Source organism: Anthonomus grandis, chromosome 17 (genome assembly GCF_022605725.1).
Source record: "Anthonomus grandis grandis chromosome 17, icAntGran1.3, whole genome shotgun sequence".
In the NCBI taxonomy this organism is placed as follows: domain Eukaryota; kingdom Metazoa; phylum Arthropoda; class Insecta; order Coleoptera; family Curculionidae; genus Anthonomus; species Anthonomus grandis.
This window is the reverse complement of record NC_065562.1, coordinates 10,459,309-10,476,747: the sequence shown is the minus strand read 5'-3', so window position 1 is coordinate 10,476,747 and position 17,439 is coordinate 10,459,309. Positions and strand designations below refer to the sequence as shown.

Here is a 17,439-nt window from a genome sequence, read left to right as displayed (position 1 = left end):
TAATCATTTATCTAAATTATCTTAAAATTTGCTTCTAAATGGTACGCCATAACTACACAATACTTTCAATGTAGTAGTAAAGGTTTATTAATAAAACATTTTTTAATTAAAGTAAAATTGTAATTTTTCATATTGAAGCATTTCGATAACGCGATCCGCGCGTACCCTTACGGAGATTGCACGCGACCTCTTCAGTCTTTTGCGATGTTAACTATCTTTCACACACATTGCTGCGTTTTGCTAAATAACTTAAAATTTAAAAGAAAAAAAATGCATTTAAAAGTCTTAAGCAAATGAACAACCAAAAGCCCTTATGGCATTAAGCTATAAAACCCGATTGTTTTCGACTGAAGTCTTAAGTAATATATTTAAAACTAGCATCCATCGGTTGTCAGTAACTATAATTATTGAGAATACAACATATGTCGGTTGTAACACTTATTTATTAATCGGGGACTACCTAAAATATTTAAAACCTTAATATTTCGATTATTATATTTATTCTTGACACCCACACAAAATTTTATTAAAATTAGCTTAGCTAGAACCATTTTGATCGGACGCTACCTTCACACACATTTTTAATAGATTTCCGACAAAACAAATCGAGGTTCATGGATTGGAAATTGTTTTTAATTATCACATTTTTTGCTCAATAGTTTTAAACGCGTACATTTTGACGTAACGTTAAAATAAGTATGCGTTGCCAAAAGTTTCACAATTTGAGGGTATCATAAATTATGACAAGTGTCAGCGATTGGCTAGCAACTTGATTGTTTTAGACGTCATTTTGTTGTGTAGTGCGTTGCCGTAATATATTGCGGCTTAAAAAAATTTTTCATTTTAAATCTCTTAAACAGATTCCAGCCGCCATTTTAGTGCGTAAGTTATAATGCAACAACTCTTTTCAAATTGCATCAAGTCGTGCCCGTCAGGTTACAAACATGCAAAAACAGAATAAGTGAGTAAAAAGTTAAAAGGGCAATATGCGGTGCCTTTTGACAGTATCATAAATTATGACAGGTAACATATGTGTTCTGTAACAATACTTTACATACAAGTCCAATAAGAGTGAGAGAGATGTGTGTAGTGACTTGACAGATAATAAAGTTGTAACGTAATAAAGAGTAAGAGGTAGTATACAAGTCAAAATATAGTGCAAGGGTAAAGGCTAGCAAACTTTACTATTACAGAAATTTTAATGAAAGTTTCGATGAGGTTAAAAGAAGGTTCCAAGATCGTTTAAAAAGGAAACGGAGAATATGGTACTATTAAAATATAATTATATACTAGGAAATTCTTTGCCACGTCAACTATCAGTTTTTTCATTTATAAAAAAAATTTTAAATAAAATGTTAAAAGTACCAGTACGTTCCTGTTTGTTTTTTTTAAATGCAATTTTATAAAGGCCTGAGGATGTTCTCGTAAAAATATCTAAATGTTGATCAAGTAAAAAAGTTATTTTATTTATAGTCGTTTATGTACAGCTCTATTAAGCTGCTTAAAATCGCTATTTTCTATCCTTTTTAAGATTTTTTCTTTTAAGGTACAAATTCTTCTTTTTTTTGTTGGACACTGGTTTAATTAATAAGCCAGCTTCTCTCTTTGTGATAAAGTAGGAAAAAAGAAAAAAAATCAGTTTAAATTTAAAACCATTAGTATTTTAAGTCTACCGAGATTGGATCACATTAAACTGAAAACAAGTAAATACTTTACACGTTTAAATATGTTAAATTTTATTACAAAGGATACTAATTTACATATGTATAATATATAAAAGCTATATACCTTAAAATTAAAATTCCTATATAAAGGTAACTGTGTACTCTCTTTATTGTACTGCAATTTTTTTCTTTTCTTTCATCTTTGTTATAACTGATTTTTTGTTTTGATTTTTTTTTATTGATTTATTTTTTTAAAATTGTTATGGTTCTTTTACAATAAATTTATATAACTCTTTATATAGAAATATATTTTTTGACAATATTATGGTGCTTATATTAAACGGATTAATTACCTGTACTACTATATTAGAAGATAATTAGAATATTAATTTGATTACGATGTAGAGAACGACCCAGAATATGATGATCTAAATCATTTACTTCAAGGTATAAACAGTTGTTATCCTCCTTAAGTCTTTTTTTTTGTCATATTTCAGGTAGCAAGTCAATGTTTTGACTATGACAGGGTTTCTTACGAGTTTCAGGTAATAGGTTTTTAAAATAATGACATTCCATAAATACTTTAAAAGAATCCTGCCAATTTTTAAGCATTTGGTATTTTGCAGTAGCAAAAATATCAATAAATAGTAAAGAGAAATTTGCCGCAAAAACATTTGAATTTGTAGCTTCTTTTGCATATTTATCCACCATTTCATTTCCTTTAATACCAACATTAGTTCTAATCAAGACTAAATTTACATTTTTGTTAGCAGTTTCCAAACGCATACATGTGTTCAAAATGTTTTTAATAATATAGTTGGAATTAAAAAGTTGGCCTTAATAAACTTGTTTGACAGTTTATTAAGGCTTCAAGTGCACTTTTGCTATCTGTAAATATTATAAATTTATTTTGCTTTTTTTAATTCAAGCAATATACTAAAGCTTCTAAGATAGCGTAAAGCTCAGCAGTATACAGGGTCCTACAACAGTGCGTCGGTCTTTCATAAAACCTAAAAAAATAACGTTAAAAATTTCTAAAAAAATGTTGGGACCTAATGAAAAATGGATTGGAAGGAATTGACCTATTAATTGGCCAGGCAGATCACCTGACCTAACAAAATTAGATTTTTTTATGGGGTTTTGTAAAAGAAATTGTTTATAGTATAAATCCACCTACAACGGTAGTAGATATGGAGCAGAGAATACGGGATGCGTTTGCTCAAGTAACTCCAGAAATGCTACATGAACTAGTAAGAAGTTTTCAGGAACGTACTAATTTATGTTTTGAACAAAACGGATGACATATTGAACACTTAATGTAATAATAATAAAATGATAAATATTTTTAATATGCTTGTTTAATTAAAACGACTAAAGATAGCTAATATGTTTACATAATAAAAAATGTTCATGTATTAAATCTTCATTAAATGGATAAAAAATATACAGGGTGTTTCGTTTAAAAAAGCGAGAAATGGAGCTTTGAAATTCGTAAAATATGATTGCTAACTACGAACACCCTATATACGACAGAAGTAAACAATTTAAGTCAAAGTAATTCTCCATTCTTCTAGAATCCCAATTAAGTCCAATATTGACATTGAATTAACATTTCTAGTATCAAGATGAAATTAAATGATGTAATGATTTTTAGATTTTTTTATAAAAAAATTATTGCAGTCAAACTGCCCATGACAAAGCAGCCATATTTAGCGCGTATACTAGGTAGCCTAAGGCGGTCTTAAAAAAAAAAAAATAAAAAGAATGGCATTCCATTAAAAAAAAATGCTGCTTATATCGCCCTACTTTTTTGAAGCACCCTGTATACTTCAAAATATTTTCCAGATATGCGCTGTCAAGTCCCAAAATTTTTTTAAGAAGTTAGATAATTCTAACCTAATTTTTTTAGGCTTTATGGAAGACCGACGCACTGTTGCAGGACTCTGTATAATTATATAGAAGCTTCGTCATGAAGTCTCATTTGTTTGACAATGTTAATATTTTGATGAAAAAGCTACATGCCGTCTTTCGATTTAAAACATAGCCATCTGTGTAAATATACTCAGAATTTGCATAGTTCATGTTAAATTAAAATTCATTATTATAAATTTGAGGATTTATTTCTGAGGAAAAAATTTTGGTTTTAATTTGGGAGAACCAGGAATAGCTAGTAACTAACTATATAATTTTTTTAAGACGTCTGTAAGAATAGTATGGTTTACGTATGTATGTTAGTATGGAACGCTATGTATCTTACTAATTAAGCTGCTATTTTTTGAAATTAAACCCTAGCAAAAGCATATTAGTTAGATACAATCTTCTTAAAAATAAAGGAAGTTCTACAGTTATTTAATTATTTAATGTTTTAATATTTCAATTGCTGTGCCATTTAAAAACTCAACAAAATATCTTAGGCATTTTTTTTCTACTATTTCGATATAAGGTAAATGCGTCTCTGCTATGGATGGGTAAAATTGACGACCGTATTCCAATATTGAACTGACATATGCTTTACAAAACATAAGGGCATTGAGGTCTGCTCCGCATTTATTGCAGGTAACTACCCTTATTAGCTTAAGAGTATTTTTAGTTTTTTTAACAAGATACTAAATATGATCTTACCAAAGAAGGTTCTTATCCAATAGAACTCCCAAATACTTTATTGTATTTCTATAAGGATTAGTTGAATGTCCATTTATTTTGATAAGATTGGGTAACGTAGTTTCTTTGCTGCGGGTAAAAGTACATATCTGAAAAAAAATATCCATAAAAGTCCGTAAAATGATTTTAAATTGCTTCTTTACGTACCGTATTGGTCAGATCGAAATGCTAGCCAATTTTAATAAATGCCTTAATTTTTAAATATAGGTTAATTTAAAAAAAAAATTATTTCCTAAACCCTAAAATCTCAATTATCATAAAACCTATTAAAGATTCAGGGATTCTTGAGAAGGCAAATTAAATAAGGTTATATATATATATTTATATAAATTTATTATAACTTTTTAAATATTATAAAACAATAACCTATACTTAATTAACATATTTTGATAATTGTTTACTATAATTTTACATACATGTTAAGAATTATTAAATTTATGAGCTATTGACGAAAAATGTTGTTTTTAATTTTCATTTAATTCGTTATCAAAAAAACCCCTAATTATGAGTCAATAAATGCTAAATTGTTTACACCAAAACACTTTAATGATTTTTGAATTATATAGACGTCATCTAACATAGTTAATTTATTTAGTCTAAATTATTAATTTATAATATACATTTTTTTGATTTAGTTGAGATATACATAATTTGTAGTTTATAATTTTATAACAATAATAATTCCTATTATTTTCGGAGAATTCAAGAAAAAAAAATTTGCCAAAAATTATTTTAAGATTAGTAAAGATTTTAAAATTTTAAGTTCAAAAAACAAATCTAGGTTCGTTTATTTTAGATTTGTAAATAAATGGAATTTATTAAACATTTAACTTAAAATAAATTAAGCTGCAAGTATATTGTGAGAAGTAATTTAAAAAAATACAATTTGTTTTCGTTAATACTTTTAATATTGCCGTTTATGTGCAACTCTCTATTATAGTAGTATTAAGTACTGTAGGTTTAATAACGCATAATTTAACTGGTTATGATATACATGTTTTTCAGAATTGTTAAGTTTCATTAACATTAAAAATCGAGATATTATGGACATATTTTTTTGTAAAGCCTTATTGTCAAGGTTATATGTCATTAAAAAATCGCACATAATTTTTTTAATAATTGATGTAAAAAGAACTATAACGCCATTAAATTTTACATTAATCGTCATTAGCACTGAGATAAAGAAACCAAAAATGTAAAACCGTGAAAATAAAACTGTAGCACTAAATATATATAATTTTTATAAAATATCTGTGTGTTTCTAATAATATAGTTTTAACAAATAAAAAATATATAAGTAAAGAAAATATATTTACAAAATATTGATTTTACAACGAATAATTATTTCATCTCTGCCTGTTTTATTTCTTCCTTTTCCCTCTCGTCTTTCATTCTTTCAGCTTCTTCTTGCAACTTCCTTTTTTTTCGTGGGGCCAAAATGTATGTTCTAACGTAAAAATCACTAAACAGCACAATCATGAACAGGTTTTGAGGAACAAACAGAAACAGTATTCCTTTGGGGTAGTCGCAATCTACCCATAAAAGCTGAACGTACATGTAAAATAAGAAGACAAACTGAAACTAAAATAAAATATATATTAATTAAAAAATACACGAGATTATTTGGAATTAAGATGTTTTAAGGAGGCAGGAAAGACCAAATTACCAGAGACAATATTTATTTCGATTTTAATTAGATTTTCCTAAATAGATGGTAAATTCATTTATATATTTATTGGCAGATTATGCAAGGATATTATTTTAAAAAAAAGTGTTAAAAGTGCTAGATTTGCCTTAAATAATAAACATTTTACAAATTGAAGGTATATTTAAAATTGAATTTCAAATGAAGCTGTTATTTAAAAGTAGAGACTTCTAAGATTTTTGGTATACTCCAAAGTATTAAAACATAATTTTAACTAGCTATTAATACGTGAGTACTATAAAAAATTAAATCTTTTATAACTCTTATTTATTAATTAACGGATAATATAAAATGCAAACAAATTAAATGATATAGATTCATAATTACAATCTATTTATTTTACTTATCATATGTATTGGTACTTTTTTATTGAAGAAAATAGAAATATCTAGAAATATAAAAAATAAATAAATAAGTCGTTTTGGATCAACTTTTAATGACAATCCGGATTTCACCTAAATCATAGCATTTCTACAACTCACTGATGATCTCGCACTATGTGGGTATAACCCTTTCGACCCCAATGGGACAAATAAATCCCAACATACATTTCATAACATCTGCTGGGCGCTATCTGTCCCGTTTTAAATGGAAATAGTCATTAGCGGGTATTTTAAGGTTTTAACAATTTTTCGACAGGCAGCGACACTCTTTTTGGAGGTCATTCTGATTGTAAACGCCGAAAAGCGAGCACGTTGTTGGTTTTTGACACTGTTTTTTTACAAATTTGATAGTTTTTGTGTGGTTTTTGAAACAATCTGTTTAGGTAAGTTCAGCATATATAATAGCAAAGTATTTTGATGGTTTTTTTGTTTTGGTTTTTTCGTTTTGGGTGTAATATTTGGCTATGGGATATATGTGTCCCAGAGGGTTTTCTGATAGGGTGATTTATATCCCAATGGTATTTTACAGTATGTCAAGAAAGGAGTTGACTAGGGCAGAGCTTCAACATCTTGCTGACAATTTAGAAAATTTGTGATCCAGAGAAGAGGTGCAATTCCCATATGAAGACGCTTCCTAGGAAGAAGACCCATTCCATAATAGTGAAGAGTCCGATGAGTTGTATTAGCCCTCGGATACTTCTGACGAAGATAGTGGCGACATTGAAAGTGATGCAAATGAGAACCTAACCCAACTCAACGACGGCGTTATTTCTGCTGAAAATTCGGATCAAGAGGCTGAAACTCCTGTTACAACTGGTAATATAATTTCGTCATTACCTACAAATACCTATGTCCCAAGACTTAGCATTCCAAATGAAAGTCAACGTATCATACATCCTTCAATTGCTGCAAATGCCTCCTAGCTGTACATATTCACTAAAAGTTGTCCTCGAAGTTTATTTACTTTTATTGCTGAGTCTACAGCGAGCTCAGTAACCAGCGAATCAAAATTTACAAAGAAAATAAAAAAAGCAGGCGACTTTCACTGATGCAGAGGAGATTATAATTACTATTGGCTGCACATTAGTTATGTGTTTCAATAAGGTGCCATTACTGGTCATCGCATCCATCTTTGAGAAATAGGGCCATCAAATCGGCCATATCCAAAAACAGGTGTTTGTTTTTACTATCCAAGCTTTATTTCAATAATCCAGTCAAACCAGAAGGGGCCAGTAAGATTTACTATGTACAAGAGTTTCTATCTTGCTTCAAATATACGTTTCAGAAATATCAATCCGACAGTACAAGTCAAAGTATTGACGAGAGCATGGTGGGCTTCAAAGGAAGATCTTCACTGAAACAATATATGCCACAAAAACCTGTGAAAAGAGGCATAAAATTATGGTCTAGATGTGATGCCAAAACAGGATATACATACGATGCAAATGTATAATGCGGCGAGAACGACGTTAAAAGGAGCGGAACTTTGGGCGAAACTGTTTTAAAAAAATTATGTGAAAATATACAAAATCCAAACATAGTTCTGGCCTTTGATCGATTTTTTACATCAGTCTTTTTGATGGATTCCCTCCAATACCCAGCTGTGGGAACAGCCATTATTACAAGAAAAGACATGACAAAAAAATTCATCGAAAAACGAAAAATGTCTAGGGGTGAATGCGAGTTTTTATCAAATTAAACAAACTCTATTGCGATTAAATGGCAAGATACAAAGCAGGTTATTCTTTTGAGTAACTGCCATACCCCTGATATGACCTGTGTCAAGAGAAAAGACAAGACTGGGCAGAGAGTTGACGTACCATGTCTCACTGCTATTGCATACTACAATGAAATCATGGGTGGTGTGGATCTGGCTGATCAAATGAGTGGTGTGAATGACTTTGGAAGAAAATCATGCAAATGGTGGAAAAAAGAATTTTATCGACTTTTGATGATTGCTGTTGTTAACAGCTGGGTAAAATATAATGACTTACCTTGTACCCAAAAAAAGATACCGTTACTGGAATTTTTATTTACCTATCAGAAGACCTAATCGAAGAAGGACAACAGCAAACTTTGAAGAAACAGTTGTGGAAGGCCATCAAAGAGATCAAAAGTAATGAAAAATATGGGCGATCGCCTTCCAATAGAAACATCGAAACGGCAAGGATGTGCTCGTTGTGCTCTTCAGAAAAAAAAACGTAGAACCACTACTATTTGGGCAATGTGCGATGTAGGGTTGTGCAAGCATTATTTTGCGCTTTATCATTCGTCCTAAAATACTTACCTTCGCGGGTTGTGTTTTTGTGAATGAAAAAAATAAAAATTTTGAAATACAAAAATGTATTTTTTTGGCCCCTAGGGATATTTATAAACCACCTAAAAATCCCGCTGGGATATATTTGTCCCACAATTTTTGCTCTCGCTGTATATATTTTTTGTATGTTTTTTGAAACTTAGTCTAATAATAGGTTAGAGAAGGTAAGTATAAACTATCAATAGTTCTTAATTATATTAAGAACCTTTTTAACACAGATTGGAGAGAGAACCAGATATATCTATCGCTTATTTACTTTGTATGATCATTAAAGGAATATAAGCTCAGATTAATATCAAAGCTTTCTAGGATTATGGATTTTTTCAAACCAGTTAAAGCAAGTTAAAAATTTAATGAGAAAAACCTAACATCTGTTGGTTGGTTACTGATAAACTAACTAAAATGGTTATCGTAATTACTGTTATTTTTCTTAAATTTGTCTAATATAAAAACTATTTTTGTGATGATATAAATTCATCAAAAGCCCTTAAAATAGGCAAAATAGTTTTTAAGAAGCAAAAACCCATTTATTTTTAAAATTTTTAGCATTTATTACTAAGTTTGCTTCATTTAAGCTTCAGAAAGACACCTTTTTGTATAAGATATACAAAAATGTCAGCTAAAACTGATGGTATTTACCTACCTTTGGAAGGAAATATTATTAATAATTGATATTAATTAAATTAAACGTGAGGATTTTGTGTCAAATATCCTAAAAAGTCTTCGAAATCTTGATAACAATAACATAATGCATGCTTTAGACTTCATTTATGAACAATTACCATTGCTAACAACTGCAAGGGCAAGATATAGAGATTCAAGTAGTACAATCTTTTTATGTTAGATTCTCTGTACTGTCAGTCCACCTTTATTTTTCTTCATCCTCAAACTATAATCAGTAATAATAATAAATATCTGAACGATCCGCATAAAGATGAAAAACATATGTTTTTAAGTTATGCTCAAAATGTATTTAGTTTGTTGAAGGATCATGACAGAGATTTGTGACACTGCTTTTTGATAAAATCCACATCAACCATTTACGCACTTTAATAAGCAGAATAATATTGTTGGTACAGCAGTTAATAATAATAACATTCTAACTTCTTTATTTAGCATTCAGCATGCTTTTTTAGCATTTGCCTTCATTATTTTAACTATCGGTTCTAGCTTTAAGAAAGTAGTTCACATAGCCCCTGTTTCAAAAATTAATTAAGAAATCCCCTATAATTTTATTAAAACCATTAAAGAAAATTTAGAGGAAATAGGTAATGCAGTTTTTTGCACAATAAGTGACAATAATACTGTTAACGGGAAAGGAATTTTTTAACAAAAGATTAACTTAGTATTGTTTAACCTCACCTGGTTTATAATGAATTTTATCTATTAAAAACTGTTTCTTTATTCAAATTAATTTTTAATATTAAATAAACATAAACTAGAATATGATATCCTAGCTATTCCTTACACCTATACTTGGGTTACCAAACAGATGGAGTGGTCATGTGATCGTTCTGCGCCGGAGGTGTGGCCTAGAGTCTCGATAATGTTCATGACTTGGGGTTTTATTTAATTTTATTAGTCGAGCGGCTTTAGATCGTTTTGGTTGAATTTTCTGCTATTCGAATATTTGAATCTTCGCAATATTGAAAAGTTGAGCTTGTGTTTATTTTTTTGTTAACAAATATTGGCTGACGCGCCACGTACACCCCCATTGTCATCCCCCAAGAAAAGAGTACGAAAACATTTGACCATTACTGAAAAGCAAGTGATTATGAACATATATAAAGATATACATATATAATAAAAGATAAAAGCTACTTAAGTAATTCTAAAAACCAGATTATGATCATAAAATTATATTTTATAATGGCCGGGTTCATCAGAAAAAAGCGCTCCCTAAGCGCTCGATTGTTGCTCAGGTATGATAATGTTTATTGGTCCTTACTATTATAGGCAAAACTGATGAACCTGGCCAATTACACCCTAAATGTTTGACCTGGCACGATTACTTAAAATGATTACCTATCACTTTTCGGTAAACCCCAACATATTAACATAACTTTGCATAACAAAATACTTAAAAAGGATTATTATATCATTACCTGGCACAATCACAAAATCGGTTTGGACCAATTTTAAAGGCGATCGTATTATATTTAAAAAAAACCTGCTTACAAAGCAAAGCTGTATGGTAAAATAATTGAAAATAAGTAGACATAATTCTCCTCGTCTAAATCTGCCAAGGTTGCATCTATGGGCAGTCCTATATTTCGCGCACATCATTTACTCCATCTATTCGGTAATCCGACTATAAGAGCATTATTTCCTTTACCTTGAGAGTGGACAAATGTCAAGCTTTCATTAAAGATCTTTAATTCTATTGTAGACGAAGCTTCAGGAAACTTTGGTACTCTTATACTACATTCTTAAGATACTGCTATTTATGTAATCATTATATCCATATAGTGGAAAATATTAAATGTAAAAGCCTCATTCAAAGGCAAACAACCTTGAATATTGAAAGGCTAGAACTAGCATTGCCGTAGAAATATGGAGTCTGTTTGCTTGCAACATCTCTGATGCAATGATGCCAAATGCTTATGTAGAAATGGCCAAAAAAAAACACAATTTATAATATCGTCAAAATTTGTCACTTATTTTGACAGGCGCAAAATAATACTATTCCTCTTTATTAAAATATAAAAAGATACTCTAAAAAGAAATTAGCATTCAAAGTTAAATTAATGTAAAAAACGTATAATAGGGAAAAAGGCAACAACATCGCAACGCCGTTCGTTCGCATTGTTGATTCCACCGACACAAGTAATCTTTACCAGTGACGTCGTCAAAAAATATTTACGTGATAAGTATTTATCATTTATAGATTAAGCTTTAAATTATAAACAATATTACCCTATATGAACTCTTTATGCGTTTTTTAACGTACTTCATTAGAGTAAAGGTTATCTAATAAAAAACAGTTTTATGAAAATTAAAAATTTTATAATTATTATAGATTTCTGAATAAGTTATTATTATTCTACGTTTATGATGACGGTTATCCCTTGATCTGATGTTATGACAATATCGGTATTTACAAAGATCGACTTAAATCGCTTTTTCCCACGGTGCGGCACCATCGGCACAAGTTTTTACAATATTAACAGTTCACAAAAACACTGAAATAACTTTTTTCTTTATCAGCCAAAAACGATGTGAATGTTACAAAGAATGTCATTTGTCAAGATGACTATTTGCAAGATGACATTAGCTTTTGCCTGCGGTGTTGCCTTTTCTCTTTTGAAAATGCGTGTAAACTTGACAACAGAGAATCAATGAATATGTTTGTAAACAAAATACCGTCTTTGCCCCTGTGCACATGGTCAAACAAAGTTGTTGTTTACTAATTCTAGCCTTTCAATGTTCTAACGCAATACATTTCAAGAACCTACTATAAGGAAACCAGTGACAAACTTCGAGTTAGGTCCTAAGATTGAGTTCTTAAAAAAATGGCGAGTTTGGTTTAATCCTTCAACCAGCAATTTTTTAAAGACTTGCACCCAACATACTCGAATTGCTTCAACTTATATCCTTCATGGGTTGCTTGAAATAACCGACTACTGTTTTGATAAGCTGGGATATGTTCTCTTAGTAACATTGTTAACAGACCTCCTTAAAGACAGAATTGGTAGATACAGGCAAACGCCAAGCGACCATTATCATGTCTGCAAATCAGTTATATGAGACAGAACAGAGGTTTAGAACACAAACCATATTAACATTTCAGTCTCGCAGCTTTAGCCCTATTTTGGTTTCAAGTTTTAGGAATTACCTGATTATGACCCATATAAAAATTGATCTCTTTATCGAAACTAAAAGTGCATTGCCTCAAATTGTAATAAATGATAATCAGTTTCAGAACATCAAAAGACGTGTTACCGCTAATTACCTATTTACGTAACTATTGCGGCTAAATAACGTTAGAAAACTAAAATGTGACAGCTGTAAACAAATATTGGTATATGTCAAGCAATTATTTATAAAGGTCTCTTATACCCCCCAAGATCAGGTTAAATATGTTATATCTGTGACTTACATAATCTTTAATAAGTTGATAAATGAATTTAATGACATATTTCTAGCAACAATTAATAAAAGATGTTGAATTAATCTTACTTTATTGTATTGAACAAAAATATGTCTCGAATTTCGATAAATACGTCAATCACAAGGGAGAGGACGTTTTAAAAATTACCCAATGAACAATTATTTGAATGAACAATTATTTGAATAGTTGAACAATTATTGCGCTTAAAGGCAAAACCCAATAAAAAGTCGATACCTTAATAAGGTAGACCTTTTCCCTTGTAATTCTTTATTTTATTAAATATAAATAAATATCCTGAATTTTGGCGCAGGGGTAGCCGAGTAGGAAGCCTGCATTTAATAATATATCTGATAGATATTGGACCAAAACTCAAATATAACTTTTTAGATAGGTCAAGAGGTCTATAATATTACTCATGTTCTTTAAAAAAAAAATAATTAGCGATAGTTTCTAATAATATAGGTCTCTCTACCACCATATACTAAAAAAGCTGAATAGCCCAAATGCGTGACGTCACACACCAAACGCTAATGCCTTATTATTCTTATTGGCTACATAGTCTAGCGAATAAATGCAAATATCTTAGCTTCATTATTGACTCTTAGTTGAGGTTTACCTTTTATGTCTCTTTTCTTACGCCATTGGTAACCTTCATCTATGATATATCCCAACGAAAGTGTTAGATACTGACTTAAAACTCTCTAATTTAGCCTATGCTGAAATTGTGATAAGAACATTCAAAATATGTTCCTGAGTTTTGCTTAAGATGTGCAAAAATTTGATCACATCCTAATACACCTAACGCGTATCTTCCTTACTTAAGAACATGATCAACCATAAACAAACTTTCTTTTCAAATGTTTGGAAAATATTCAAACAGGATAGTCATAGATGAGAAGCGTAGAAATAAGTAGTTTTTTTATATTTTTGATATAAACATAAATATGCATATCATGGTTTGATCACTATTAACAGTTTTTCATAAAAACATATTTTACTAATATGTTTAAATAATTTTTGTTAAAATCCACCCTTAATTATTTTAAATTTAGTTTGAAATTGGGATCTTTATAGCCTTGGTAACACACAGGATAAGTGTCAAAATGTCTGCTTTGGATATAGAAATCCAATTATATTTAGGGTTGAAAACTTGTTAGCTTTAAATGTTATTATATTCCTTAACCCTTTCAAATTATCTAATTCTTGTTTATGACTTATATGTATTCTTTTTGTAAAATATTACATATAACATGAAATTTCTATTTTGAATAAGTTAAATTTTTACCGTAGGACTGTTCATCTGAAAATATGATGGGCGTCAAAAAGCAAAACGCATTTTCAGAAATATTCTCTTTTTTTTAGTATTATAAAAAATAGCAATTTGGGTTGATATTCTCTCCCTAAATGCAAATTATCGTTTTCAAATAATATTTTTTATTAATTTAAAGTAATTTTTAATTTTGTTTTTTATTACTTTTTTGAAAATCTTAGTAGAATTTAATATGAGAGGGATTGGTCGATAACTATCCAAGGCTAATTTATCTTCCGTTTTAAAAAATAGCTTAAAGACACTTTTTTTAGATTGTTCTGCAGAACTGCATCACTTATAAAGTATGTAAGAGGTGTAGCTATTGGCTGTGAAATATCTTTCACAATATCTACTTTTATTTTGTCATAATCTGGAGCTTTGCCCAGTTATAGAGACGATTTGTTTTATGTTGGTGTTAACATAAATGAGTAATTTACTGCTTTAGATATTATATTAATAAAATATGTTAGATTATTTATATTCTTACTTAAATAATATTCTTCTATATTCCTACCAACATAGGATATTGGAATCCAATTATTATTTTCAGGGTGACAATGCAAAAAATCAGAATGATGTTTATATGTTTGACCTTAATTTATTTTGAAATCCTATCCTAATTTTGTTTTTATTATTAGGAAGACATAGAACATTTCCCTTTTATTTAAAACAAGACGTCCCTATTTTGATAAATAATAAAATAATGGTAAGCAAATTCCTTTAATTTTTAAGTTATGGTTTATAATGCCCTGAAGTACATAAAATCACTGTCGAAACTTTGGCTTAATATAGGGATATTTAATTAAATTTTTAGTTAATAATTATTAATCCTCTATTTTTTGTTAATGTTTTTTTTTCTTTCTAAAATATTACACGAATTAATATTCGTATACTATAGAATATCATTTTTGATAAGTCATATTTTTATTTCAAAAAACTAATAAATATAAATTTTCCTAAAAAAATGATAAGCATCAAAAAATGTTCCTATATTAAATATTTTTCCGTTCTTAGCCATATTTAAAAACAATTAAATATTTAAAAAGTGTATGCGTTATTTTTTGTTATTTTAAATTAAAAGAATAGGCTTTCTTGAAATTTGTTTACAGATTTTCAGCATATTAGGCAAAAACCATATATTCATTTTAAATGGCCTTCTAACTATGAATTCACCGAATTTCATTAGATTTTCAATTTTTGACCTCTATTACTCATTACAACAATGATTAAGGAAGTTGACATTCGATGAACTTTCGTAATTCAAGGAACAACCTACGTTGTTTCACAATATATTATCATTAATCAAAAACATGTTTTGTACTAAAAAGCACAAGGAAAAAGTAATATTAGATTCAAATGGCTTGTTTGCAATAATATTCTGATAAATATAATATAATCTAATTTGCCTTCTAAAATATTCAATTATATTTATTTCATAAATGCAAAAAAATTAGGATGATCTCTACAGCATTAATTTCTTACGCAAAAGCTTATAAGGTTTACATGTTTCACCTTTACTTATTTTAAAATCCAATGAGTTTTTTGTATTTAATATTAGGCAGGCATTGTACACCATAATTTTCCAATGTTTAAATCAAAACTTCTATCTTTATGAATATTAAAAAAAATAAAAAAACGTTGGGCGCCAAAAAATAGTTTTTTTCTGCATTAATTTTAATTTTTCACTGTTAAATAATTTTTTGCTCTAAAGCTATTGTTCAGTGTTTAAGAGATGGTCCCGCTTACAATTAACAAAAAATTAAAAAAAATTACAACATCTTAAATTTGAGGTAATGAGGTATTAGATATTTATATTTTTTTTTCACATTTTTATAGTATATGTTCAAACTATAACAAATCATATGTTCCAAATGAACTTGACGAGCAACAAAACGTAAGAATCTCTATAAAATGCGTACTGAAACATGACGTGTCTTACCAGTTGCGCTTGGGTAATAAACTTCTTCAACCACAATATTTTTCCATATTTACTATCAAGGGCCGTTAATAAATAATAGCTATACAAAATAGTATGTACAATACAGTTGGCAAAGCCTAGAAAATACGAGTGGCCACCACCTACAAATTTTGCACCATACCACCCTGTCATAACCATACCGAAATGGTGGTAGGTATGCAAGAAACTAATATGGGTCTGTTTCTTCCTTAAAACAAAAAACACCTAAAAAAAATTTGCTTTAAAAATATTTTTTTTATTGTTAATTATACTTACTGTGTCAATGAGGTCAGCCATTTTTAAAAGATAATATATATAACAATATTGCAAAAATTGTCTTCCCCAGTAGCTTTCTGAGTAGTCTATAGGGTTACATGTCCAGCTTATAAAATGGATGGCTCTAAGGCACTAAAAATAAAAATTGGAGCAACATTTATAGAATATAGTTTTGCATGTTTGCTTATACTTACGTTTAAGACTATAAAAGAGTTAGCTAAAATTTGAATAATGTTGTAAATAATCATTATACGTTTTAGATTGTATGGCGGACGCTTCTCCATGAGTGCTGGACCCCATTTAAATACGAATTTATACCATAGAAAGAGCACTATTGCTGTTGGTATAGGGGATTGAAGAAGGAAATAATCGTTCGCTCTAGGATCTGTTATATATGATAGAAATAAATAATACGTATTGTGGCATATTTCAGTTTGCGTTTACCTGATTTTTCATTTAAAATATAAAAGTAGCCGTCATACATAGTCTTTAGTAGGTAAGCCATTTTGCACGTTTGCACTTACTAACGCCACTAAAACTATCAAAAGTCATTGATTATGTTGTAGACAATTATTTAACCTGCATTAAGTGAAAAGAAATTCAGAAGTCACTGTTTTCCTTTCTACATTAGTGCGCAAACAAAGGTTATAAAACACATACCTTTGGCTATTGCATGAGTTTTTTGTTAAATATGGAGTAGAGGTAAGCCATATAATAAAAAAAGGAATAATTTGCTAATAATCATTTAGTTAATAAATATCTTTCATCAAATTAGGTAAACTGATTTTTTTTTCAGATTTTTGGGTAAATTTATTTGGGTAATTTAAAAGGTAAATATCCTGAGACAATGGTTTTCTTAATATTTTGGTAGATTCTTCTTTTTGGCGCAACCTAGGATTTATTGCCTTTTCTTCAATATCTCATTGATTTTCCTTGGCAGAGTCCACGAAATCTTTTAAATTGGTACTCCGTACTCCTTACTATTGAAATTTGGTGAATCTACTGTTGGCTACTGTTGGCATTCTGAGATAAGGATAAATAGAGGCATGCGACATT

The 17,439-nt window shown here is 29.3% G+C and overlaps 1 protein-coding gene across 1 annotated transcript; it reads right to left on the bottom strand.

Annotated features, from left to right (window-relative positions):
- Positions 1-5,617: 5,617 nt before the first annotated feature.
- LOC126746383 (elongation of very long chain fatty acids protein AAEL008004-like) lies at positions 5,618-16,972 on the bottom strand. The gene is made up of 5 exons (XM_050454615.1): positions 16,828-16,972; positions 16,578-16,768; positions 16,384-16,515; positions 16,090-16,332; positions 5,618-5,906 (listed from the first exon to the last, which is right to left on the bottom strand). Exons 1-5 carry the CDS (start codon positions 16,886-16,888, stop codon positions 5,667-5,669), a joined length of 867 nt encoding a protein of 288 aa, XP_050310572.1. The 5' UTR covers positions 16,889-16,972; the 3' UTR covers positions 5,618-5,666.
- Between the last annotated feature and the right edge of the window lie 467 nt (positions 16,973-17,439).

What these genes read in the sequence shown, in the direction of transcription:
- LOC126746383 (XM_050454615.1), bottom strand. Translation starts at nt 16,888, where the DNA reads ATGGCTTACCTACTAAAGACTATGTATGACGGCTACTTTTATATTTTA. An exon ending in ACTCTTTTATAGTCTTAAAC is followed by an intron (nt 16,516 to 16,577) that starts GTAAGTATAAGC and finishes TTTTATTTTTAG; the next exon opens with TGCCTTAGAGCCATCCATTT. An exon ending in TGGCTGACCTCATTGACACA is followed by an intron (nt 16,333 to 16,383) that starts GTAAGTATAATT and finishes AATTTTTTTTAG; the next exon opens with GTGTTTTTTGTTTTAAGGAA.